The sequence below is a fragment of the Myotis myotis genome, unplaced genomic scaffold (genome assembly GCF_014108235.1).
Source record: "Myotis myotis isolate mMyoMyo1 unplaced genomic scaffold, mMyoMyo1.p scaffold_m19_p_10, whole genome shotgun sequence".
In the NCBI taxonomy this organism is placed as follows: domain Eukaryota; kingdom Metazoa; phylum Chordata; class Mammalia; order Chiroptera; family Vespertilionidae; genus Myotis; species Myotis myotis.
Genome location: NW_023416314.1, coordinates 79386029 through 79413390, shown reverse-complemented (window position 1 = coordinate 79413390; position 27362 = coordinate 79386029). Strand labels below are relative to the sequence as shown.

The 27362-nt window shown below is 58.5% G+C and overlaps 1 protein-coding gene across 22 annotated transcripts in view; it reads right to left on the bottom strand.

Annotated features, from left to right (window-relative positions):
- The window catches only part of NRXN2 (neurexin 2), a 106165-nt gene extending 81466 nt beyond the window's left edge, over nucleotides 1–24699 (bottom strand). For all 22 annotated transcript variants that reach the window (XM_036326762.1, XM_036326776.1, XM_036326773.1 and 19 more), the window contains exons 1-3: nucleotides 24301–24699; nucleotides 14771–15725; nucleotides 2046–2063 (exon numbers count right to left, since the gene is read on the bottom strand). In XM_036326762.1, the coding sequence (XP_036182655.1) occupies nucleotides 2046–2063; nucleotides 14771–15725; nucleotides 24301–24684 (1357 nt within the window). In that variant the 5' untranslated portion in view covers nucleotides 24685–24699. The remainder of the gene's footprint in view (nucleotides 1–2045; nucleotides 2064–14770; nucleotides 15726–24300) is intronic.
- Between the last annotated feature and the right edge of the window lie 2663 nt (nucleotides 24700–27362).

Below are 27362 nucleotides of genomic sequence, written 5' to 3'. Positions count from 1 at the left end.
TGCCTCCTCTCCTCCTGACACCCCAGAGGGCCAGCATCGAAAGGAGGGAGCCGGTTACAGGGACAAGCTTGGAGAGACACACGAGCAGACATGTCACAGAGACACACACACAGAAGCATCACACGCTAGGTATGTACACACACACGCACACACCCCTGACATGCAAGCACACGCCGCGTCACATCCAATCCAGCAGACTCCCGTGCCGCCCCCAAGAAATGGCCAGGTGACGTCACAGGTCTCAGCCGACTCTTCTCCAAAGCCCAGCGTCCCTTCTCGCCCCTGCCTGGCCCACCTGCTGGAAAAGATGCTCCCTTCTCTCCCCTCGGCCCAGTCACTCTCCCCGCCGCAACCCTGCCTGCTTCTCTGGCCTGGCCGTTTCCCTCCCCATTTCAAGCCTCTCTGCCCCTCCCTCCATGAGTGTCCTCCCTTTTCCCACCTCTACTTACCCCTCCCCTTCTCCTGGACCAGCCCCCCCTCCCCAAGCCTCTCTCCTCCACCCTTTTTCTCTCCCTTCCTCCCTCATCTCTCCCTTTGTTCCGGAGGAGACATGACATCTAGAGCAAGTAAAAGTCACATCAGCACTAAATCTTATCTCCAGCCCTCAGAAGGCTGCGGCCACCAGACACGCAGGCTCTCTCACACGCGCAGAGGTAAACACTGCCACGGAGACGCACACACAGAGAGGACAGATGCAGACACAGATGCAGACACTCCTCGGGGCAGTGATGTGGGCCACGCCACGAAGACACGGCGATGGAGGCCACACCGCCACACTCAACGCACATGCACAGCATGTATGTGCAGACATGCACAAAGAGCTGTATGTACATGTGTGTGTGCACGCACACACTCACGCACACACATACACACAGGCGCCTGCAGGCCAGGACCAGGGGACCTGAGGGCATCCACAGAGAAGAGACCTCACCCAGAGGAACCAGCCAAACTGAGGGCACCACAAGGAACCACGGCTTCCAGCCCACACTCGGCCGAGAGCCCTCCCTGCTCTCCTTCCCAGGACTCCCGCGTCCCCTGCGCCGCCCAGGGCAGGGCCGGGCCCAGGGAGCTCCCAGCCCAGGGCCTCTGTGTCCCTCCCACTCCCGCTGCTTCTCCAGGAAGAGAACACAGCGCGGCAGGTGTGGTGGCTGGGGTGCCACGCCCCTCCTTGCTGCCTGCCTCTCGGTGGCCACAGGAGCTCCCCAGCAGCCCACCTCCCCGCCCGGGCATCCAACCCAGTCTCCCCTCTCCCTGACCTGGTCCACCCGGAGGAGAAAAAGAAACAGGGAAACCCAAACCGAGAGGTAAGGTTCAGAGGATGACGGGAACCCAGAGAGAGCCTGGAGGACAGAACAAGAGACAAAGAAAGGGGCCCCGGGACAGAGCCCTGGAGAAAAACCAGAGAGAGAAAAGGCAACAGGAAGAGAAGACAGGGACAGGGTGGAGAGACCCCAGAGAGAGCCCGTGGCCTGGACTGAAGGAAGAGGCAGGCCACCCCACCTACCAGCCCACGGGGCAGGGCAGGGGCCGGGGCAGGGGCCTGCTGCAAGTGTCAGTCAGAACAGGGAAGCTGCCCCTACCCACTCCCTGGCCCGGGACAGCCCCCACCCTCTGCCGGACTCTCCAGACCCAGGACTGGATGGTACCCAGGCGCTCCCAGCCCCGCCCGCCCGGTCTGCAGGGCTTTCCTGAGCCTCCTTGGCTGGGCTGGGCAAAGCAGTGTCTCCTCACGCGCTCTGGGCACTTTAGAATCCTCCAGCCCCATCCCTCCGCTCAAGACCCATCTCCTCCCTAAGGAAGAAGAAAGGCCAGTGGACAGACTGGCGCTGAAGACGGGCAAGTGGAAGGGCCTGCCCTCTGCCTGGCAACCCAATGAGGAGGGAATGGGCCAGAGGTGGGGCCGAGGCGGCCAAGGGGGTGCCCAGACATCCTTCCCGGGGCAGGGGCAGGGGTAGGGGAGGGAGCCCTTGGGTGGCCAACGATACCCCCTCACATAGGACCCCACACAACTGATCCGCCACTCAGTGAGCCAAAGCCCCACTCACCTTCCATGGGGTGCTCCTCTGCAGGCCAGCAGGTGCAGGAAGGGGCGCGGCAGGGAGAGAGAGAAAGGAGGGCTGTTAGCAAGGATACCAAGGACAGGGCTCCAAGGTCCCCACGCCCACCCAGGCCCTGACACAGCCACCCGACCCGGAAGGCTCTGCTGGGGGTGAGACAGACCGAGGTGTTTCTTGAGTCAGTGCCTCACACACGGGGTCACACGGGCCGAGAGGACCCAAGCCTCATATTACATTTCAGGAGCCTGAGGCCCAGGGCAGGGAAGTGCCCACTCAAGGTCACGTGGAGAATGGGAAGCAGAGCCAGGAGTGGCAGGCAGGCATCCCGACTCCCAGGCTGCTCCTCCCTGCCTTCCAGCGCATCTCTGGGACAGATGGGGACACGCTCGCATGGGGCTCACCAGAGACACACGCATGCTCAGTGACACACTGACACACATAGGCCCTGATTGATCATCTCTCACACAGCTCACACCCAAAGCCTTTGCACACAGGACCCACCGACCCACCCAGGGGAGAAGAGTCGTGGGTATGCAAATCAGAAAACACAGTCCTGCCTCGAAGTGCTGTGTGACTCCCATCCCAGTCACTTACCCTCTCTGAGCCCCCGGTCCCTCTTGTGCAAATGTGAGAGGGATGAAGTAGAGCATTTCTGCGACCCCTTCCGGCTCTGGTTTGGGGGGGTTCTATGATAAATGCCTTCTTATCATCTGAGTGAGGCAAGGGGCCCCCAACTGGATGGGCCACTTCAGTGGTGGGAGGGGGTACAAAGGCAGTGAGCCAATTGGGCCCCTCCAGGGCCATGGCACAGCCTTCGGGCAGCCAGCCCGCACCTAGTGGGCCTTCCTGGGCTGGGCCAGGGCTTGGCAAATGAGTCCAGAGAGAAGACAGAAGGAAGAGAGGACAGGGGCGCTCCTCCCACTGAGCTACCCCTCCCGGAGCAGGCTGGGCTCTGGCCTGCTTAGGAGGAGGACCAAGTCAACCCTCTCCAGACACTTCTGGCACGCCCACCCACGGGAGCCTGTAGAGAAGCAACAGGCGGGAATAGAAATAGCACAGCCTACAAACACACAGACCCAGTGGGGAAACACACACACACGCACGCACGCACGCACGCATGTGGGCCCCAGGATATACGCGCATACACGCCAAAAGCTGTTCAGTCCATATTTAGACCTGCAAGCACACACCATCTCCTCCTACTTCCAGCCTCATTTTGTGTTATTTGCTCATCCACTCTTAGGAGTTTCGCTATGCTCCAGAAACACACACTGTCATTTATCATAACTTCTGCCACCCCCACAATCCACACACTAGCTGGATGCAGAGTCAATACCCGCACAGTGGCCTCATACACAATATTAGATGCATACACACCACCCCACACGCCCTCCGGGGACAAAGACACACCCTGCAATGAACACAGCCCCCTGTTTGTCCACCTACCTATCCACCTACCTACCATCTCCCATCTTCTAAACCTGCACCCACGAGCGCCCACATATCTACATGTGTGAGCCATGCTTCTGTACCACACACAGCTTCTCTCTCCTGACAGCTGCATCCCCGAAAGCTGTGTCTGTGCGGCCTTCTTAGACAGACGGAATCCATTGCATCTGGGGGCCTGGGGAGCTGAGGAGGCCCTCGGGGAAGCCCTGGCTCTCCCGCAGAGCCCTGTGTCAGAGCGCTCTGGCCCCCGGTGCGAAGGCCCTGCTCAGTCATCTCTCCCGCACCTGCACTAACTAGGAGGCACGGTGACCTCTAGGTGACCCAACACGGCGGGTGTTTCGAAAGGCATTGTCCCCTGCCACGTATTGCAGTCAGGGTCAGGGTCGGGGTTGGGGGTCAGGGTCAAGGTCATGCTGTGTTCAGGGAAGCGAAACAATCAAGTCTGGTTTGCTGCTTGTACCGGTCCTCCCTCTCCTGGCTCTGAGAGGTGGCACCTGGGACTCGCTGACCTCACTTTCTTTGCTTCCTGCTGACTCACCTGTGCCCCTCACCCGGCATCCCGGGCCCCTCCAGCCTCAGCCCCTCCAGCCTCAGTCCCACACCCTCCTCACTCTTCTCTCTTCTCCTCAGTGACAGGACACTGCTGTGGCTTAGGGACACCCTCCCCCCCACGAAACTGTGCCTGCAGCCCCACCTCTTCTCTGGGTGCCAGTCCTGCACCCTCAGCTGTCCGCTCAGCAGTCCCTTGTCTGCCACCCAACTCCACCACTAACACCACACTCCACACCTCCACCCCCTTACCTGCGTTTGGCAAAGGCCCTGCTTTCAGCCAACACTTCTTGAGCACCCACGAGGCCACCCACACTCTGCCAGGCTCCAGGGATCCCACTCATGAGCCACGCACCATGCGGCCCCAGCAGGTGCCGGTGCGCGTCCGCCTCAGTGTGCCTGCGTGAGCTCAGCCGTACCACCTACCTCCTTCGGACAGAAAGCCCCCCGGAGCACAAAACCCCCTTGGCCTTTGTCCAGTCACCAGAGCCCTCCGCCGCACCTGGCTTCCTGCGTTAGACTCCTGTGGGTTGGTCTCCCTGCCCATCCCCAGCCTGCCTCCCTTGGCACCGGTACCAGATACACCTGGCCAAATACGGCTGTGATCAGCGTGCACACAACACACACACATGCACACACGCTTAGAACTTTCCAGTGACTCTGGTGCAAACCTCTCTTCTGTCCTCCTGATCTACGTATCCGCCTGCCTTCAGAAAAGCTCCCACTGAGTGTCTCATGGGCTTTTCACACTCCACAGGTCCCAGATGGACCTCAATACCCGCCCCACAGGCCCTCCCCCGCCCCTACATTCCCTGGTCAGGTAGGCAGCCAGCCATCGGCCCTGCTCTGTCTTCACACCAACCCTCATGCCCACCAGTGCCACCTTCTAAACCTAAAAACGACGCTAAGCTCCTAGAAACCCTCTTCATCCCTCCATCACCATCAGCACAGCCCCAAGGCCAGGCCCTCCTCAGACCCTCCCCTCAGAACATTCATAGGCCTCTTAGCAATCTCCCTCTACAGCAGGTCTTTTCACCCTGCAACGCACGGCCCAACGTGGTCCAGCCAAGTCATGCCCCTGCTTAAAACTCTTCAGGGCCTCCCAGGGCCTAGTCCATTCACAGTTTGACCACAGCTCCCTGCAACCGCCTTTCCTGCAACAATCCAGGCTCCAGACACACCCAATTTCTTCCCATTTCCCTACTGGGCCACATTTCTGCACATAGGATTCCTTCAGCTTGAAACGCCCTTGCCCGTCCTCACTCTTCTCATCCTCAGCAGCCTAATTAACAAGCCGCCTCTTGCTCTCAGGCCAGGTCAGTCTAGCTCTGTGTGTGTTCTGAGGTGACCTCCCAGGCAGAGCAGGCCATCCCTCTTCGGTGCCAGCTCTCCATGTACGTTGTGTCATTATTTATTTCACTTATCGGATCTGTCTTGTGTTTCCATCTCTGCTTCCTGACTGGACTGTGAGATATCCAGGAGCGAGGACAATGTCTCATTTATCGCTCTATATCTAGCTGCTTGCAGTTCCTGGCTCAGGAAAAAACATGGCTATGTTTGTTGAATGAATAATAAAAAGCACTTCTCACATAATGCCTGGCTGTTTCCATGTACTGTATCATTTCCTTACCTCCACCCCCTGGCCGTGGATACTGCTACTACTCCCTTGTAGAGATGGGGAAACCGAGGCTCAGAAAGTGGAAGAAACTTTTCCAAGATCATACTGGTCATGAGGGGCAGAGTCAAAATCTGAGCCCAAATCTGTTTGGCTTTAAAACTTCCAATGAGCCCTAGCCGGTTTGGCTCAGTGGATAAAGCATCGGCCTGTGGACTGAAGGGTCCCGGGTTCAATTCTGGTCAGGGCACGTACCTCGGTTGCAGGCTCCTCCCCAACCAGGGTCAGGGTGCGTGTGTGCGGGTGGCAACCAATCAATGTGTTTCTCTCACATCGATATTTCTCTCTGTCTTTCCCTCTCTCTTCCACTCTCTCTAAAAATCAATGGAAAAATATCCTCCTGTGCGGATTAACAAAACAAAACAACAACAAAAACTTCCAGTGAACTACATTCTTGGCCGGGAAGTCAAGACTCCTAGAAGCTGCCTATAATCTACAGTTCTGATTTAATCTCCCACAAAGCACAAAGGTCTTGGTCTCCTTCCCCTCCCACTGAGGCCCCTGACTCACATCGCTGCCTGGTCCACTAGACTCCTCATTTAGGCTTTTTCCTGATGGGAAAGCCCTGTGCTTTCCTTCCCACCCTCGCAAATCTCACTCAGTCATCCTGCAAAATCTGGCCAAGTCCCACCTCCTCCTTGAAGCCTTCCCTGACCACCAGGATTAATAATCATGGGAGCAAGAACAGTGCCTGGCACATTGTAAAGGATTTCCATACACTAACTCATTTAGTCCTCAAACAACATTATAATGTCCATTTTACAGAGCAGGACATTGAAGAACCATGTGATTAAGAAAAGTGTCGCCGAAACCGGTTTGGCTCAGTGGATAGAGCGTCGGCCTGCGGACTGAAAGGTCCCAGGTTCGAGTCCGGTCAAGGGCATGTACCTGGGTTGCGGGCACATCCCCACTGGGGGATGTGCAGGAGGCAGCTGATCGATGTATCTCTCTCATCGATGTTTCTGACTCTCTATCCCTCTCCCTTCCTCTCTGTAAAAAATCAATAAAATATATATAAAAAAAAAAGAAAGAAAAGTGTCCAAGTTCACACAGGTAGCAAGTAGCAAAGCTGGGATTCGAACCCAGGCAGCCCATGCCCTTAGCCATTCTGCCATATGAGCTGTCCGTGCGAACATCTCCCTCATCTCCGGTCTTACAGCAGCCACTCCCTGGACCGCTCTCTTGAGAAGTTGGTCCCATTCTGCCCCGATCTATTTCCAGCCACAGAAACCGTCAGGACCACAGGTACCGGATGTGAGAGCTGACAGTGGGTCCACACACGTGACCTCATTTTACTCAATTTCACACACACAGGTTGTGCCGCCCCACCAGAGGGCACGGATGGTATTGTCTTGCCTAACACAGACGTGTGATTCCAGCAGATTCGTTACTGAGGACAATGATGAAGACCAGAACAAGAGGAGAGGAACGGTTCTAAGCAGTCAAAACGGCCATTTTCTCATGGGAGAACCTCAGAGCCTACCCTGACTCCACTGTTCGTGCTTGGGCTGCTGATCTCCAAGTTCACAAACAGAGAGAGGGCGATGGAGATGACTTGCTATCTGACAACTCCTCCTAAGGACAGAGATGGGAAAACTAGAAAAGGCTAAGATAAGAATTCAAAAGTCCAGCCCTGGCCGGTGTGGCTCAGTTGGTTGGGCGTTGTCCAGTGCACCAAAAGATTTTGGGTTTGCCGGAACCGGTTTGGCTCAGTGGATAGAGCGTCGGCCTGCGGACTGAAAGGTCCCAGGTTCGATTCCGGTCAAGGGCACGTACCTGGGTTGCGGGCACATCCCCAGTAGGAGGTGTGCAGGAGGCAGCTGATCGATGTTTCTCTCTCATCAATGTTTCTAACTCTCTATCTCTCTCCCTTCCTCTCTGTAAAAAATCAATAAAATATATTTAAAAAAAAAAAGATTTTGGGTTCGATTCCCAGTCGGGGCACATGCCTGGGTTGTGGACTCGATCCCCAGTAGGGGATGTGCAGGAGGGAGCCAATTGATGTCTCTCTCTCTCTCTCCCTCCCTCCCTCCCTCTCCCTTCTTCTCTCTCTAAAAATCAATTAAAATTTTTTCAATTAAAAAAATAATAATAATAAAGAAAGAAGTCAAAATGCCAGCAGTCAAGCGTCATTTCAAACCTCAAAGAAGGGACAACCCAGTGCAGTACCTGAGGGGAGTCACGACATCCTGAGTCATCGGATGAGGGTAAATCACACTCCACGTACTCTGCTCTGGGGGCGAGCCGTGCAACCTACGGAAGAGTCCCACCAGAATGACTAAACGTTAGGGAGCTGTGTGTCTTAATGGCGAGTGAGTTCTTCCTCCCGGGCTCAGAGGACTGAGATTCTCCGGGTGGGTTTGCACCGCCCTCTCTCAGTGCGGGGACCGCTGGCCCACAAACACAGGAACACCCTCACCACATCGTGACTTAAGGGAGAAGCTGTGGCCCGAGAAATCTGGGGCAGTTACTCGTATCTGATCAAATGCCACCCCCAAGCACCCCAATAAACCAGATGCAGTAGCCATGGGCACAGCCGACTGGCCACGGCTCCGTTCTGGAGGCAGCACGGACAAAGGTGGGGCAACAGGTCCCGGAGTGGGCGCGGGTGCAGAGGCCAGCGCTCGCATCTCAGGGGTGGCCGTGAGGATGAAATGAGATGAAACGTTCAGCACCCAGCCAGGCGCACCAGCCGCCGGGCCCCACGCTCGCATCCTCGACTGTGTGATCTGACTCTGTTTTTGTTCCAACTGCTCCTTCGCTGTCTGCGCTGCTCCTCTCCCTCCTCCTCCCAACTGGATGCGCCTCTGAAGTCTTTTACCTTCTCCTTGGGCACCTCATCCGACTCCAGAGCTTCAAATACTATCGCTCCACGCATGTGACTCCCAGGTCTCCAGCTGCAGCCCCGCCTTCAGTTCAAAGCTCTGGGCTCGGTGCAGTCTGGACACTGCTGTCTAGGAATACCAAGGGGCACCCCAACTCGGCGCATGCATGATCTGCGGCCAAACCGGCTCCCCTGCTGACTTCCCCCTTTCCTTTCACACCCCCCCCCTCCCCACCGTCTTCCAACCGTGCACACCCGGAGTCTCATCCTCTCGGCCCCTCCCACCTCCTCCACATACAAGAGACAGAGACCCCCAGGTCCAGCCTCAGCGATGGCTCAGCCACACTACCCCCACCGCCAACACGGCTGCCACCCCCTTCCCTGCCACTCCCCCAGGCAACCAAGGGGCAGGGCCTCAACATCTCTTTCCTCAACTGTCTCCCAACTGGCTTCTCTACCACATAACTCTGCCCCCTCTAATCCATTCTACACCTCCCTCCCAGCTTCCAAAACAGCTTACCGTTCATCAGCCTGCTTGAAACTCTTTTCTGGTTCTATCTGCCCATACTCTGTAGACAGTCAGCATCCAACAAATGCTGGTTGGAGGACTTAAGTCAAAACTCCAAGACCTGGTCTCAACCTGCTTCTCCTGCTTCAGAGGCCACCATTTTCCCTGCACTCCCTGTGCCCCTCTGCGGACGGGACTACACTTCCCCCCTCCCATGCCTTTGTTCTCACTGATTCCTTTGCTTGGACTGCCCTCCCCCAAATCATATAATCAGCTCTCAAGGCCAGTCTTAAATAGCATGCCTTTTATTACCGACCCTCCCAACCTGTAAACTCTCCCGTTCTTCAAAACGCCAAGAGCACTCCGCCTCTAATAGTAACTACCGCTTACTCACCTCATTTAATTCCCACAGCACACCTGTGAGGAAGCCTGGGCGTCCCCACTTAGGAAAAAATCAGTCTGAAGGTTAGGTACTCATCTGCTGTCACAGGCCCATGGTGAGCAGAGAAGTCAGATTCAAACCCAGATTCAAACTCTGAGCCTCAGAGTCTGCGGTTTAATCACGAAGCCACATGCCTCGCTGCCTCTCTGGGTATCTAGCGCACTCTTCCGTGTTGCCCTTTTGCTGTTGTTTAACAGCATTTTCTGTAAGCTGGGCGCTATTTTAACATTTCCCAAGATTTAGCTAATTTAATTCTCACAACAAATCTATAACGTAGGTAGGCACTATTATCGTCCCCATTTTACAGATAAGGGCAGAGAGAATTTAAGTCCAAGGTCATTGCCCAGGCAGTCCAGCCGCAGAATCTGCTCTGGCAACCACACACTGGACTGTTTTTGTCGTTTTTATCTGCTTCCCCCATTAAACAGCTCCTGGAGCTGTGTCTCATTCATCTCTGATTCCCCTTCGGGCCCCAACTCAGGGCCTGTCACGGAGGAGGCCTTGAAAACTGCCTGTTGAATGAAATCACCGACAAACTTACAAAATACACACATGCGACACACGCGTCCCCCCTGCCAACACACACTTTACCACAGTTTCCTGTTCTCTCCCAAGCAAGGTACACGCCTGACACTGTCCTATACCTCTGCCCCCCGCTCCTCGGGAGTCTCCCACACACCTGCACACCCTTTCCTCCTTGGTCCCTTTTCAGCCCTTTCTCTACACACACGAGTGGCATGAGGAGGAGTTCACATGCAAACCACTACGAAATTCCCGTCTCTCCCAGCTTCGGCAGATAATCAGCAGCAACACACTCTCAGCTGCTCATACTTAGCTCTGTCTTCCATTGCCTGTGGCCAGACACCCCAGAGGAGAAAAGAAAGTTTCCTAGCATGGAGACTCTCACCCAATGGGTAGGCCCAGACCTGGGAAGGCAGGGGGAGCCCAAAGGACCCACAAATCCAAATGCACACCAAATACCTGAAGGCGGATCAGTTGTCTTGCATGCAAAGCTAAAACTATTTTTTCTAACGTGTATTTGATTAACCACAGTAGCAAATACAACATCAAAGTCATCTAGAAGCTCTCCTGAATTCATAGTAGCTTTGTGTCATCTATTTTCACAATAAACAGACATAAAAATAACTACTATGTGGAAAGGGAAGTGTGGATTACTGACTTTAAAAATGTCCTTAATCTTGGAAAAAGTTGAGAACCACTCAAAGCAGATAATGATGAAGTAACGCTAGCTTGCAGGGAAGCGCTGAGTTCTGAGATCAGGAGCCAGGCCTGTTTCCCTTAAAGCAGTGGTTCTCAACCTTCCTAATGCCGCGACCCTTTCATACAGTTCCTCATGTGGTGGTGACCCACAGCCATAAAATTATTTTCGTGGCTACTTCATAACTGTAATTTTGATACTGTTATGAATCGTCATGTAAATATCTGATATGCAGGATGTATTTTCATTGTTACAAATTGAACATAAGTAAAGCATAGTGATTCATCACAAAAATAATATGTATTATATATGTATTTTCTGATGGTCTTAGGCGACCCCTGTGAAAGAGTCGTTCGACCCCCAAAAGGGGTCGCGACCCACAGGTTGAGAACCGCTGCCTTAAAGGCTTCCTTCCTTAACCCTGATACCTGGAGGGGGAGGGTGGGCCCATTCCGTTCTTCCTTGGCTCGGTGAAAATGTACTAGAAGTGTAATGAGCACAGGAGGTTACAAAAGCTGCCCAGAAAATAAGGGACAAAATATAAGGAGAGGGAATGGGGTCACGGGGTGGGGAGGGGATCGGAGCTGTCGCTGTGCCTGTCCTCTCCACGCCCACGCACACTTACATCTGAAAATATACACGTGCATATTTTCATGTGCATATACAGCCTCACTTCCAGCTTTTATTCTTTCAAATACGTATTAATATCTCTTCATTCACTCCACAAATCGTTATCAAACACCCACTAAGTGTCTGGTACTATATTAGGTACAGGGAATACAGAGATGAGTCTCCCTGCCTTTTTATCGCAGACAAAGCACCACTCGCTCAACAGACACTACACACACGGGAAGCACCCTGCCCCTACCAGCCGTCTGACTCCCACCTAATATCTCCCTTCCCTTTTTCTTCATGAAACACGCACACATGCACACAAAGGGTCAGATACGGAGCCGCCTCTCACAGCTCCAACACAGCTGACACAGACATTCACCTGGTACATACCCAGCACATATACACGGGACACACAAAACAGTCCCTCTCAACACCGGTGCTCTAACGCATCTCAGACACAGAAGCACACAGCCCTCGTTCGGAAGCACACACTTTGTTGGCTCACTGGACGCCTCTGGCTGATGAAGCCTTTCAGAGAATGAATAACACAAGGCTCGGTTTGACCAGGTGCCTCTGGCTGCGTTTTTCATACACCCAGGCCCAATTCTGCACAGTGAGGCTGTGGACCAATTACCACAACCTTCGTCTCTGTGGCTCAAATTTCCCTTCCATCAAGTTAGAAGGGTGGTTCGTCCTATTTTCTTAAGAAGGCTTTAAGGGGCCCTAACCGGTTTGGCTCAGTGGATAGAGCATCAGCCTTCGGACTGAAAGGTCCCAGGTTTGATTCTGGTCAAGGGCATGGACCTCGGTTGAAGGCACATCCCCAGTAGGGGGTGTGCAGGAGGCAACTGATTGATGCTTCTCTCTCATCTGATGTTTCTAACTCTTTATCCCTCTCCCTTCCTCTCTGTAAAAATCAAGAAAATATATTTTTTAAAAAGAAGGCTTTAAGGGGAGGAGTCCTAGGGACCACAGAATCACGCAAAGGTCATAGAAAGAAGGATTCCTCATCGAGTCCAGGTGTCTTACTGAGGCCTCACATTAAAACACATGCACACATGGGCACCTGCACACGAGCACATGTCCTCACACGTGAGTAGTCCTCACTCTGCTAGGCACTGGGCTTCGATCTGTAAACATTACTATTCCAACAGCCTCACTGCCAGGCCCAGGGCCTGTGCGTGCAGGCATCCACACACAGACACGCAGTTTCACAGCTTTGGGAGCACCTGAGCTCCTTGGGGGAAAGGTGAGAAGGTGTCAGATTAACTTAATAAACACAGCTCCTGAAGGCATATCCCACATCCTTGTACACACAACCCCACAAACCTTCCTTATGTATTCCTCTACCACAACTACAGATACACAATCACAGTCCTGGGCAGAGTCCAGAGTTCCCAAATTCAAGGCTACGCCTGCAGACGCAGCTCCTCGGGGCTGTCCACAGGCGGACAACCTTCACGCGGAGGCACACACTTCGTATGGCTCCCACCCCCAAAGCAGTCCCAGGGCCACACCAGATCGTGGGCACACACATGCAGATGCACACGCTCCCCAAAGACAACCTCTTGGGGCAGACACACACAACTGCTAGGAGGCCACAGCTTCGAGGGGGTGCTGAGAGAGAGGAAAGCATGCCTGTCCACACGTATCTGCAGAAAACAGCTGCCACTGAGCAGGGGTGAAGGAGATGGGGACGCGCTCCCCACTCCCCAGCCAGACCAAAGTACAAGCGCCTCAAAGTCCCTCCTTCCCCCACCCCCGCTAAAACCAAAGCCCACCCAGGCCTGGGGCAACCCCCCACCTAGTCCCCTCACCTCACCCCTCTCTGCCCCTGGCAGCTGGGGAGCTGGCGGAAGCTGCCCCTCCCTTCAACCTCCCTTTCGAGCCCCTATTCCACCTCCGTTTCCATACTCGAGTCCATACGCCAACCTCCTCCAGACACCAGTGTCCCTTCCACAGCCCAGGCTGGAAAGGGCTGGATGTTTAAAACAGAAGCTCCCACTCCCTGTCTCTCACCCGGGAGAAACGACCAGCCATGTTTTCGTCCCTCAGCAAATCCGTCATCTCCCAACCACGAGCAGAAGCCTCAGCCACCCTTTCCCGCATTTTTCCTTCACTTTCGACTCTGCCAACTCTGTGGGAAAGAAACCCTCGGTTCCCACGGCCCTGGAGCGCGCGTCACCGCCGCGCAATCCCCCTCGCCCTCCCGCGCCTCCTCCGCACGCCCACCGCCCTCACGCCCAGGCTTTCCTCCACCTGTCGCCGCCCAGCCTCGGAGACCACGCTGCCCGCCCTTCACCGAGGCCCGCACCGGCCCGCCCGCCGGGCCAACCACGCCCCCAACACGGACCCCACCCACAGTCCTTCGCCGACGCTCACAGGCGCTGCTGCCCACCCCATCCCACCCCACCCCCGGCGACCTTTCGCCCGCACAGCCCTCAGTGGCCTGGCCATACAGACCCTACCATGTCTCAGGACTCCCTCGCAGGCCTCCCCCCCGCACCGACCAAACGCCGCAGAGGCCCCGCCCACAAGGCCTACCCACTACCTCTCAGAGGTCCCGCCCACAAGGCCCCACCCACTGCCTCTCAGAGGCCCCGCCCACAAGGCCTACCCACTACCTCTCAGAGGCCTAGCCCACACCGACCCCAACCACTACCTCTCAGAGGCCCCGCCCACAGGCCCATCCACTACCTCTCAGAGGCCCCGCCCACAAGGCCCCACCCTCTGCCTCTCGGAGGTCCTGCCCACAAGGCCCCATCCACTACCTCTCAGAGGCCTCGCCCACACCGACCCCAACCACTGCCTCTCAGAGGCCCCGCCCACAAGGCCCCATCCACCACCTCTCAGAGGCCCCGCCCACAAGGCCCCACCCACTACCTCAGAGGCCCCGCCCACAAGGTCTACCCACTACCTCTCAGAGGCCTCGCCCACACCGACCCCAACCACTACCTCTCAGAGGCCCCGCCCACAGGCCCCACCCACTACCTCTCAGAGGCCCCGCCCACACAGACCCCACCCACTGCCTCTCGGAGGCCCCGCCCACACAGACTCCACCCACTGCCTCTCAGAGGCCTCGCCTACATACTCCCACAGCCCTCACTCCCCCTCACCGGCCTCAGGCGCCAGCCCTTCACCCTCTCGCCAGGACCTGACTACACATACCCACCCACAATTAGCCACAGGACTCCCCGGAGTGGGGGGTGTCGGCCCTCAGAGGCCACGCCCACGCTGTCCACGCCCATCTAACCCGCCTCAGCTGCGGCTCCGAGCTCACTGGCTATCCACACGCGGTCTCCCGGGACAGGCGTCCTCACACGGGATATGCCTCACAACCCCCGCGCGGAGGTGCACTCACAGGCCCGACCCCGGGCGCCTCCAGCCCCTCCCTCCCGCACTCAGGCGCCCCGCGGCTGCTCCCCGGCTCACCTTCGCTGCAGAACTTGCCACCGAAGCCCGTGTGGCTGCAGTCGCAGCCCACCTCGCCGGGGGCCAGCACCGTGCAGAGGCCGCCGTTGGCGCAGGGGTTGCGCGCGGGCGCGCACAGAGGGTCGGCGGCGGCGCCGCGCAGGCCCTGGCTGCCCAGCAGCGCGGGGGGCCGCTCGCCCAGCTTCAGGTTCGCCAGGAGGCCGCGGAATGGCGGCTCGTACTTGACCGTGCTGAGCGTGAGCGCCGAGAGGCGCACGTCCGGCGGGATGCCGCCCACGAACAGGTCGCTGGCCACCTGCATCTCGCGCCGCTTGGAGCGCACCTCGGCGGCCCGGGCCTCGCCGTCCACCGCCAGCGCCGTGCGGCGCGCGTCGCGGGTCAGCAGCACCATGTGCCAGCGGTCGTCGGCCACCGGCGTGTCCAGCTGCAGCGTGGCCGGCTCGGCGCACGACAGCGTGAAGCGCAGCCGGAGGCGCCCCTCGGCCACCAGCAGCTCCAGGAAGTCGCAGTCGCCGCCGTCGTCCAGGTAGAGCAGCAGCGCGCGCGTGGCGTTGGTGCGCAGGCTGAAGCTCAGCTCCCCGCTGCTCGCCGCGCCGGCCCAGCGCGCGTAGCGCGCCCACTGCCCGGGGCCGCCGCCGAACTCCAGGCCGCCCGCGCCCGCCGCCAGCGTCAGCAGCACCAGCAGCAGCGGCCACGGGCTCCCGGGCGCCATGCCTCCGGCGGCCCCGGCCCCGCCCGGCCCCCGGCCCCGCTCAGGCTTCAGAGCCGCGGGCGCATGGGGCGGGGAGGGGGCCGGGCGCCCCCCGCACCGAGCGGGGCTCCCTGGCCGCTTCACCGTGCCATGGGCCTGGCCCGGAGGCGACACACGCAGAGGCCCAGGTGCCGGCTTCCCCGAGCCGCGGCGGAGGCGCCCCTCCCCGGCTGCGGGCTCCGAGGGGAGAGGCGGGAGGGATGCCTGCGGGGAAAGAGAGAGGAAAAGGTTCATGAGGGGCTGGGGGAGGGGGGCGGGCGGTGCCTAGCTCCCCCTTCACACCCGCAAGCGCGCAGTTGTTTCCCGTTAGGACCTGAGGGTGCCTCGGACCTGGAGGGCGAGCGCATTGTTGGTGTGAGATGTGGGCAGGTAACACCTTAGAGTCCAGCAGGCGCCGGACGCAGAAGCCCTCACCCCGCCTCCTGTCTGCGGGCGGCCCAGCCCGCCCTCCCTGAGCCACCCAGCCCTGAGCATGGCTCCACCACAGCCACAGCTCCCTCTCATCAGCTCCTGATGCTGGATAATGAAGTGGCTAAATAATTCATTGGGATTAATTAAATGTCAATTCGTCAATGGTATCAATGGCTGGGAAGGGGCAAGAGACAGAAGCCAGCCAGGGCGCAGGCATCCAGGACCAAGCCCTCTCTATCCAGGCAAGGACACAGGCATCTGATTCCTTTTCTCCAAACCCCCACCCACCCCCCAACCCCACTCACCCTTTCCTGGGCCCCAACCCCACTGCTCACCAGTCCAGATCCTTCATGAACCTAAATGTGTCACCCTCAACCTCCATCTCCCAGTCCTGAGCCTCAGACCTGGCCCCATCCCTGCGTTCTCTTCCCCTCCTCCCGGTTCAGGGCTGGGGGAGCCACCAGGAGGCAGGCAGGCTCATTTGCATAAAATTGCCTTTCTGAAATGATTACCCTTGTAACGGGCTGTCAGAGAGCAATTTATACCCCACGCAGGGGAGGGGAATTTGCATCTCGTTAAACTCCAAGTCGTAATTATTTATATCCAACAACCCTCCTGAATATTGCATTGATTTTATTTGGGGGAGGAAGGCAGGGGAGGAGGTGGGGAGAAGTCTGAGAGAGAAGCAGGGAGGGGCCAGAGTTTGGGACGAGCCAGGGAACGATGGAAGGGGGAAGTGGAAGGAGAGGAATGGCATGGAAAGTGACAGAGACAGAGGAGTAATGGAGGAGAGAGGCGGCCTGATGGGGAGAAAAGGAATGAGAAGATAGATAAAATTAAATCCCAAATTCAAACAGCATTTGTCAAGGCCCGGGATGCTGGGCATTTTTACAAATGTCATTTTACTCCATCACTCTGAGAAGTCCCATTATTCCCATTAACCGCTGGGGAAACCTGCAGAGAAGTCTAGGGACTTACCCAGGGTCACACAGCTGGTCAGCAGGGAACTGGGACTTAGACCCACATCTGTCTGATGCACATCTGTCTCCATGAAGGAGACAAAAGGCAGGGCAACCACAGGTGTAGCTCAGAGAGGTGGAAACCAGGAGAAGAGGAGGTGGGTGGCTTGGAGAGGGAGGAGGATGGAAGGGTGTGGTGAGGAGTCAGAGAGCTATGTGGGAGGAAGCAGCGTGTCTGAAGAAAGAGAGAAAGCTAGGGTCTCCCTAATAATATAGCGAGGGGGAGGGCAGGGTGGTTGAAGTGACGTGAGTACAGGAGGGAGAAGGGGCTGGAAGCCTTCAGGAGCCGGTGGTAGTGTTTAGGGAGCCATCCCCAATAGACCCCCAAAGCCCAGCTCTCAGGTCCTTCCATCTGGCTCCTTCTGATGCTGCCCCACCCCCCAACCTTACAAACTCCAATAGGGACTCAAGTGCCCCTCCAAGGGCTGGCTCTTCCCAGGCGGGGCAGAGGCTGTGAGGAAGCCCGGAAGCAGCCCCTCTCCCTCTCAACACTGCCTGGTTATATATAGCTTTGCCACTGCCTCTGCTCATTGGGTAATGGAGATAATTAACATGCGCGGGCTAATTAGCCAATCAAATTAAATGCAGCACCTGCTCCCAGTCTGATTGACGCCTTTACCCCCACACACATGTACCCCCACTCCAGTTCAGGGCAGGGGAGGGGGACCCTCAGGCTTGGGGGAGGGAAAGGCCAAACTCCCCTTCTCCAGTGACCCCCAGATGCACAGCCCCTGAGTGTCATGCTCCCTCCCTCCCCTGCGGGGGTCTTGGTCTCAGCCTGGCCTAGCCTCTCTCAGCCCCCGCCAGCTCCCACCTCCGGACACTATTTTGGGGAGGGAATTAATTAGCTATCGATTTCCGCTAGCAGAGGGAATAGGATTCCGTGCTGCTGTCCACTCACCCCTCAGCTCAGGAGAGGGAGGGGATTTCAGTTACCCTGCCCTACCCCCAGCCCAGTCCCTCTATTATACATCCCCACCTTCTGGGGAGATGGCAGAGGGGTGCTTGCTGGGAGCCTGGGGGCAGGGTCTCCCTCGTCCGGGGAGTTGGCCGGGGACAGACAAAGTGAAGGAGGTGGAGAGGCCTCCAGAGACTGGGGGGTGGGGGCCTGGGTCCTGAGAGCCAGAAAGAATGTTACCGGCCCGGGGGAGAGAGGTTGGCAGCAAACGAGTGACTCTAGGAGGGGGTGACTCCACTAGAGTCTGTGTGTGCCAAGATATGGAGGGACAGTGTGGGAAGGAAGGGGGTGCTATGCACAGCTGTGGGAACAGAGGCAGAACTTACGGGTGCCTCCTGGGAGGGAGGCCAGGGTCTGGGCCTGCAGCCCCTCAAGGCTCATTACTCATTCTCCCCACAGCCCGCAGCTCTGCAGCACCGGCCAGCTGGGCTCAGTGCCAGGGGCAGAGGGGCTGCAGGGCTGGCCAGGAGGAGGCCAGGCCCTCCTTGGGTCCTCTCTCCAGGGACCATGGGGCAGCTTTAGGCTTGCCAGGCAGACATTATCCAAAGAGGAATGTGAGCTAAGTGACACCAGGGTCCTTCCCACCTCACCCACCCTACAGCTCCCAGCACACCTGCCGCTCTTCACCGTTCTCCCCCCCGCCCTCCACCTCCACGCCCCAGGCCCAAGTTTCTGCTGACTCAGCCTACAGCCCACCCTTCCTCCCAGGACGCAGGGGGTTCCCGCTAATCTCTGATGCCCCATCCTTCTTCAACTCCTGGTACATCCACGGTGCCTGGCCTCCGATCTTAATGGCCAGGGCCATTGCCTTGCACAACTATATCAAGTCTCCTGGAGTCGTGCAAGGCCCCTCGCCCAGGCTCATGCAATGCAGTGGAAGCCCCCTGCACCCACAGAGTCCAAGCACTGCTCCCCAAGACCCCCTCTTCTTCTCCAGTGTCCACTGCCAGTGCACAACACTGACTGGCCGGAGCAGCCTTGGGATACCCTGCCTGCTGACTGACGTCACTGCCCTGCACACTGCCAGCCACTGCTGGCCAGGGCTGCCGCCCCCCTGGGGAACTGACCTCTCATGTAATCTGGGATTCTGCCCTCGGTCAGCTCCCAGCGCCCCTGCCACAAGCCAGTAGTGATGGGAGCTGGAACGGGTGGAGTTGAGGTGAGTCGATGGCTCTCAAGACCTTGTCCTACTCTCTTCCCCACTGAATCCTCTCCTAGATTACTTCTGGCTCCTCCTCGGCTGACAACTGCTCACCTTCCATGGCCAGGCCAGTGCCACTGTCACATCCGGGCTACAACTTTTGGGCTCCCCACTGTGGGTCAGGTGCAGGCTGGACCAGCAGGTGCATTTAACCCTCTAGCTCCAGGAGGTAGTTGTGTCACCCCAGGCGTACAAACAAGGAGCCTGCACTTAGAATGATGAATTCATTTGCCCAAGTTCGAGTGCAAGTAAGCAGCGGCCTTCCTCCTACCCAGCACAGGCCACAGGCCACAGGCAGTGACGGCTCAGAGCCCACCTTGTCTGATCGGGCCTTCATGGGCTGCTGCCCTCTGCCGATGAGCCAGACTCTGAGTTTGCCCCTAGGCCTGAAAGACACAGACCTCTTAGCTAATGGAGTGCATCCCTCTCTCTTTTTTCAGGTGGAAATGGAGCCCCAGCGAGGGGCAGTGACTGCCCAGGGTCACGCAGAAGAGCAAAACTAAAACCAAGGCCACTGGCCTTCCATTCTAGATGCTTTCCACTGTGCCTGCTCTTCCATGCCTGGGCCTCCCCGTCTGACCAAAGGCCAAGGCCCACGCCCACCAGTGCAAACTGAGCAAATGGATGCAGTTCCCAGGGTGACACAGCCCACACTCACCCTGGCCAAGCCCTGGCCAGGGGCCTTCTCCCAGCATCCACTCAGCCCCTTCTCTGGTCACATCCACACCACACTCACGCACACACTCACTCACACTCACACACCTCCAGCCATGGGAATGCCCGCCTCCCTCTGGCTGTCCTCTCCGCTGCCAGCTCCCTCTCATGCCAGCTGGGAGTGTGACAGCAGGGGCCTCCCCCGGCGCAGGAGGAAGAGCTGGGTTTACACACATCCTGGGGCCCCAGAAGGCAGCGTGGACAGGTGGGAGAAGTGCTGTTATGAGGAGGGAGATTTTGGCTCGGGATTAGAGAAACTTGCTGGCAATCCAGAGCAGCCAACAATAGAGTAGGCTGCCTCCGGGGGGTGGCACAGACCTCGTGTGCGGAGGTGTGTGAGCCGGGGCAGGATGGCTACTGCTCAGAGGCGCTCAGGACGGGGCTTGTGAGTCACACGAAAGGGGGACATCCAACTAGCAGAGCCCGGAGGTCCCTTCCAGTCACAGAATGTGTTTTGGGGGTCCCCTCTCCTCCCTAAAACCTTTGGCAGAGTTGGCGGGCTGCAAACAGTCCTCACCTCCCCTCCCGGCTCCCTCCTCCCTCCTCCCAGCCCTGATGACCTAGAAGAGACAGAGCCCTCCTGCGTGTCCATGTCCAGCCACACCTCAGCAGTGGCAAAAACAGGTAGTGCAGTGGTTAGAGGCGCTGAGTCCGGAGCTGGGTTCAAATGGCAGTTCTCCGTTTGTCTAGCTGTGTGACCTTGGGCCAGTTCCTTAGCTTCTGTGAGCCTCGGTTTTCTTATGTGTAAAATAGAGGAAATAATGGTGTTGTCAAAATTAATAAATGTAACGCATTTAATAAAGTGCCTAGCATAGGCTGAAGTGAAAAGTATGTGTTATATTAATGAGTACTTTTAAAACTCCTCATCTCAGCACTTTACAGTTTGCAAAACTCCATGTGTCTCGTGTTTCCTTTGACGCTCACCAGGGCCCAGCGAGGGAAGTTAGCAAGGCAGGTCTTACCACCGCCCCCTTTTACAGACGGTGAAACTGACACTCACAGAGGACCTCCCTCCCAAGGTCATACAGCTTGTAAGTGGCAGCAGCTTGTAAGTGGCAGCGTGGGACTCAGATTTCTCGCCCTGGGCCCTCTCCTATTTGCTGGCACCTCCCCCTGCCCAGGAAGGTGGGAGAATGAAGGGAGGGGCCTGAAGACTGGCGGGAACCCCAGCAGCACGGGTGGGCTCACAGTTCCCCTGGAGCAGGTCTCTGTCCACGAAGAGAAGCGTGAAGGGGGCTGGGCACGAGAGGTGGCAGCTTGAGGTGCGCTGTGAGGAGGCTGCTGCCAGGTGGGCGGGCTGAGGACCGAAGTGTAATTGAATGACTTGGCGGAGTTGGGGTGAAACACAGTTGCCTGGGGGCAGAGGGGTAGGCAGTGGGAAGGGTGAGCTCACCCCTATGCCCACCCCTGTGCTGGGCACAGCCAGGGGATTCTGACGGCCCAGCCATGCAGAGGGGACAGGTGGATGTCAGGGCAGCCTGTGAGTGAGTATGAGGCGCCTGGAAATGTGGTCTCCATGGCAGGCACGTGTGTGCACGGTTATGACAACGATGCCCCGGGCGGCTCTTCACTGCGGGCTTTACGTGTTCCTGACAAATGCGTGAGACCAGCACAGTTCGCTGAGCGCTGAGCACAGCACCCGGCTCACAGCAGGTCTACAACCAATACACTTGTTACAATGATTATTGTCATAACCATCTCCTCTAGCCCTTAAAAAAAAAAGAAAGCCCATGAGGTAGATATGAGGACCCCCATTTTACAGATGAGGAAACCGAGGCCCGCTGAGGGGACAGAGCTGAGCCCGGGTGGCGTCACTCTCACCCCACTCCACCGTGTCAAATGGTGGTGGCTTTGTAAATGACGAGGTGCCTAGCCCACGCGGAATTATTTGTTGAATGAGTCTCAGAGCTCACAGGCCCACCGGTGTGGACAAGGCCAGGCAGGGAGCGCCCCAGCAGATGGAGCAGCAGGGTTGGCTGCCTGTGAGGCACAGTCAGGGTGTCCCCGTGGGGGCTGGGCTCCGGAGCGGGAATGAATGGACAGCATAGTCAGCACGAGGCAGGAGTAGGGCCCTGAGGGTGAGGGTGAGTGCTGGGGTGGGGCGCCTAGAAATGGGAAGGTTCTGAGGAAGGCCAGGTGTGGCTGGGTGGTGGACGGGACCAGGAGGGATTGTGGTTGTCGTCAGGAGGGCTAGGAGGGCCTGGGGTTTAGGGGGCTTTCCAAGGGGATAAACATATGAGAGCGAGTGAGGAAGAGAGAACGTAAGTGAGAGAGAAGCTGAGGGGTGAGCCAAGGTTTAACGGGGCTGCTAGCATGCATGAGTGTGTGCCGGTGTGCGCACACGTGCACACACAAAGGCCTGGGGTAAAGTGCTTAGGACCCGAGGGGCAGGTGTTACTTAGTGATGGCCTGAGGGCGTGGGAGGTATTGGTGTGTGTGGGAGGGTGTGCATGGGTGGGTGTCTGGGGAGGAGAGGGTGTGTCCCAGGGAGTGAAGGTGTGTATGGAAGAGGGTAAGTGTGCTTGAGGTGACTGTGGGAACCGGGGAGGGGATGGAGGGATGGGAACAGTGAGGGCGACAGTGTGGGGTTGGGGCTCTGGGAGTGTGCAGGGGCCATGTGTGTAGCATGTGCATGGCAGCAGGCGCCTGGGGGAGGTCTCTGAGGTGGCAGTCTCTCTGGGCATGAGTGTAGGCGGCATGCTGCCAGGAGGTGTATTGTGTCCGCAGGTGCGTGAGCCTGTGTAGATGTGGGTCTGGGTGGGGACCACAGAACATATGGATCAGTGTCGGGTTGTCTATGTCACTGGCAAAGGCAGGCGGGAGGGAGCAGCTGGACCTGGGCAGACACCGAGTCTGGAGGGAACAGAGGTCTCCAACAACCCCTCCAGAAGCCAGCCCCTCCTCAGGAAGCCAGGTGTGGATTCAGCCCAGGCCAAGAAGCCAGCGGCTCTGGAAGGCCACCTGCTGACAGTCCCACCCCACCCCCTGCGGATCTGAGGACAGGGTGGGTCTGAGAACACCTCCTCTGGCAGGAATGGCCCTTCTCCCCTACCCCCAGGAAGAGCCAGCACAGCCTCAGACACCAGCACGCCTGGAGGCAGGAGGAGGCAGGGACCTGAGTGGCTGAGGCACCCACAGAACAGAAGGCACCCTGGCTAACAGGCCAGCAGACCTCCCTTCTCCCTTTCTACTCCCCTGGCAGCAGATAGGGAATGCAAACCCTTCAAGTCCACCCTCCTCCAAAAGGGATGCTCAGACCCTGGGAAGGTGGGCAAGAGGGAGGGGCAGGAATGAATGGGAGGTCCTCGCCCACCCACCCCACCCCCAACACATACAAAACCAAAGGTGTACAGAAGCCCCCTAGGCAGCCAAGAGGAGTGGAGGGCCAAGAGCCACCCCCTAAGGTTGGTTTCCTCACTCCAGGTCTGGGCAGCTTCCCCGTCCACCTCCAGGCACCAAGGAGCAGCCCCTCCCAGCTCTTGCTGGTTCAGCGAAGCCCCAAATGCCCTCAGCCAGGACTCAGGTGGGGATTGAGACTACAGGAGACAGCAGCCCCCCAGAGCCAATGTTGCCTTCTAGGGCCCCTCCAGGGTTTAAGGGCTCGTACTCCAGCCCAGAGAACCCAGGGCAGATGTCTACTTCAGCGGAGGGAGGAGGCTGGGACTTGAGAAAAGGTCCCCTCCTCTCTGGAGGTGGGGGTTAGCCCCGGGCCCGCAGCTTCCTCTCCCTGCAGTACTCTGACCATAACCCTGCCACCGCCCAGCATTCCCACCCCAGCGCAGCCCCCTCCTACGGATCTCCCAGTCTCCTCTCATCGCACCATCCCCCCCCCCAAGCTTCCCCTCCTCTTCCTCAGGCCCCCCTGCTCTCCACCAGCACAGACCCATCTCTGCCTCAACACCTCGGCACCATCCCCTCTGCTCCTTCCCAATAACCTCTCCTTGGCTCCCATCCCCCAGTAAAGCCTGGTCCTCAGGGGTGCCCCTTAGTGGGAAGCCCTTGGCCTGGCCCCAGTTCCTTGCCTCTCCACTACTCTCTTTCCCCTCTCCAGCCCCCTGGCCTCCTCCCACGTAGCCCAGCTCCTGGCTGGTTTCTCCCCTGCAGACCCTTCCGAGCACAACAGCTCCCCAGCCCCTCTGGCCGAGCGGCTTCCAGACCTGGGGGCTAGCACAGACTGGGGACCCCCCTCTTCAGAGCCTCCCTCACAGCCCTGCCTCCTCGCCCCATTCCTCCCCCACCTCTGTTCACCCTTGCTCAGGGCCAGTGCCCCTTCCACAGGGAGGCTCCGACCCCCAGCCTCCAGTCGCCTAGCCTCCTCTGTCACCCAGCCAGCCTCGAAGCGGCAGCGCCCCCGCCCCCCAATCTATCTATCCTTCCAGCCTCCCCCGCCCCTCCGATCGCTTCCCTCCGCGGATCGGCTCCCGCCCCCCGCCCATCTCCGCCGCAGCACCCCCCCCCCTCCTTTGCCCCCCGTACCTGGTCTGGGGGCTCCAGGAACTGAAGGGTGGGGATCAGAACCCCGGAGCCGCCCCGTCTCTGGCGGGTGACACAACCGGGGCCAGCGGCGTCGGCTGCCTCTCGCCTCTCGCTCCCCGCCGCGTCCCCGCCCGGCCCGCCGCGGTGCCGCTCGGAGGATGCTCCGCGAGTCAGGGCGGCTGCTCCCGCCGCCGCATCCCTGCAACACCGACTGACGGCAGCATCAGCACCAGGGCCCGCCCCCCGGGCGCGCGCATTGGACCAGGCTGCGCTAATGGACGAGCGGCGCAGCCAATGCAAAGGCGCAGAAGCCGCCAGTCCGGCGGCTCCACAGGCCCACTCCCCTCCCGCGCGCAGGACCCAGGCATCCCGGCCCCGGGGCATCCGAGCTCTTACCAGCCGCTCGCGCTCCGTGGCCCTGGGGCCCGGGCCCGCAACTGGCAGACGCTCAACCCAGCCCCAGTGCCTTTTCTGGAAACCCAGGTGCCCTACCCTCCCGCCCAGAGGGTCGGGTCCTCGGGTCCCGCATTCCCTGCCGGCGGGCCCATCGGGCAGCGCCCAGGGGCGGGACGAGCGGAACCGGTGTGGGACTCGGGCCCCCACTTGGGGCACCAAGAGAGCGGAACCGGTGTGGGACCCGGGCCGCGGCGCCCTCTGCTGGCTATGCCCAGGGGCGGGCCCGTACCAACCAGGAGCCTAGGGAAGGGGGACCCTGCCTGCGGCTACGGGGGCGTTTTCCAGCCTCTTGCCTGGCCTCCACCTCCCACCGCCGAGGGCCCCCAGGCTGCCCTGGAACTGAGGAGGCAGTGTCTCTGCTGGGATAAGGACAGAGGCGGTGAGAGTGGGAAAGGCCGAGCGGGGGCGGGGTAGACCTAGGGGCTTGGGGTTTCCCAGCCCTGCCTCATGGGAATCCCAGAGTTTGCAGCCTGATCCCCAGTCCTGCCTGCCACGCTGGGCTCGGGTAAGAGGGGGTTTAAGGGCAGGGACGCGACTGCCCATTGCCCTGCAGGGAAACTGACAGCCGCCCCGTTTTCTGTTCTCCCAACCATGAGCCTCAGAGTGAGGGTGGTGCTGGGATGAAGTTCTCCCCTGTGAGGGCATCGCATCTCTATGCATGTGTGTGTTAGTATGTGTGTGTTAGTGTGTGTGTGTTAGTGTGTGTGTTAGTATGGGAGGAATGGGACACCCCTTCGCTCACTCAGCCAATGAAAGGGGGACCTAGCACCTTTTGTGTACCACAAAGTTGGACAGTGGGTTTTTGAATGAAGCAGTGTGTGTGTACCCCATGGTGCGTGCGCACACACATGCGCGTGTACCAGACCATTCTGCCAGGTCCCTCCAGGATCCTGATTTCTGTTGCAGGGTCTGTGATCTGCACAGCCAGTGGTAGTTGGTGCTTCCTTACCCAGAGGAACATGGAAAAAACACTCACATTCAACCACTAATGCATGCATGGGCATGCAGCACACACACACAGCCATGCACACCTACCCATGTGCACACAGCCGCTCCCAAACAGCACAAGGGACAGCTGCAGAAATGCCCCACAGGGCAGGACGCCCACAGGACGCACGTGCTGCTAAAGAACACACACAAACATGTGCACACCGGTGCCTGCACACTCAGGCATGTACATGGCCCAGGGAACAGGTGCACACAGAGGGCCTGCCATGGGTCATCCTCCCCCTGAGGTACTTGGCACAGAGGGGTCAATTATTGAGTAGATGAGTGGGGACACCCACCCACCAGGGGTCTCCTCCCCAGCCTGTAATGGGGTAACAGGGGGGTAACCCAGGCTGCAGGGGTTGTTTCGTAGGGGTCAGGACAAGAGATCCCTGAGCCAGATCCCAGACCCAGGGCCCATCCTGACCTTGGAGAGACCCTCAGGCTGGCCCCACCAAGGCCACTAAAGGAGCCAGAGAACGGGAAGTGCTGAGTCAGGGCCTGTGGATGTGAAATGCCTGACCCCACAGCCCACTGCCCCACCCATCCCCCTGACTCCCTCCTCCTCCTGCAGTACACGCAACACACACACACACACACACACACACACACACACACTCACACACACACACACACACTCACACGCAGATTCATCCAGGCACGCACCGTGGCATACATGGACAGACAGACAGGTGCAGTGATTCACAGAATGTCGCTCAGACTCTTAGAGATGGTGTGGGAAGGGGTGTCAGGAGGACAGGGCCAGGAAAGAACGTAAGAGTGAGCACCTGTCTCCTGTCCCCCTCCCCAGCTCCCTGGGCCACCTTTGCCTGTCAAGGGCAGGAAAGGTCACCTGGCAGCTGCTGCACCTCCCTGCCCCTGCCCCCAGTTACAAGGACGTCTCCCCCAAGGCCCAGGGTTCAGACTACCTAATGCAGTTGGGACCCACCACCTCAAGACACCCTCCCCAATTGGCCCCCACCCAATGTGGCCCTTCTCTGGCGCGAAGTCCGGGGGGACACAAGGTGAAGGGGAAATGCAGCAAACGCAGCGTGCGTGTCTGTGCACACACATGCACACACGCAATGTGAAGCACATACACCGGATTCACACATACAACCATGAACAGACAGTCCCACGGCACATTCCCATTCCCGGGCGGGTCGGCCCTGGGCACATTTATGCACACACACACACACACACTGGGAAGAGGCCAGGCTGGGGCTGGGGGCGGTGGGGAGGGGAGGCCACAGGCTGCAGGGATGGAGGCAGCACGGGAGGCGGGCAGCTCTGGAGAGAGCTGCTCTTCACAACACAATCACCGTCTGTTGTTATAGCAACTCAGCCCCCAAATCGTGAAACGGATATTACAGCCTCAGAGGGGGAAGGGCGGGAGGGGGCTGAGGATGGAAGGAGGGACAGAGCGGGGGACTCAATGGAGGACAAGGCTTGGGGGCCCACATGGGGCTGAAAAGTAACAGGGTGGGAGAAGGAGACCCCACTGAGGAGTAGGCCAGGGGAAGTGGGTCTCAAAGGGGAAGACGGGCATGGGGTCAGGGAATCCCGGGGAGGGGGCTGAGGCCACCGCCAGGTCCACAGACATTGAGCTTTGCAGGTGG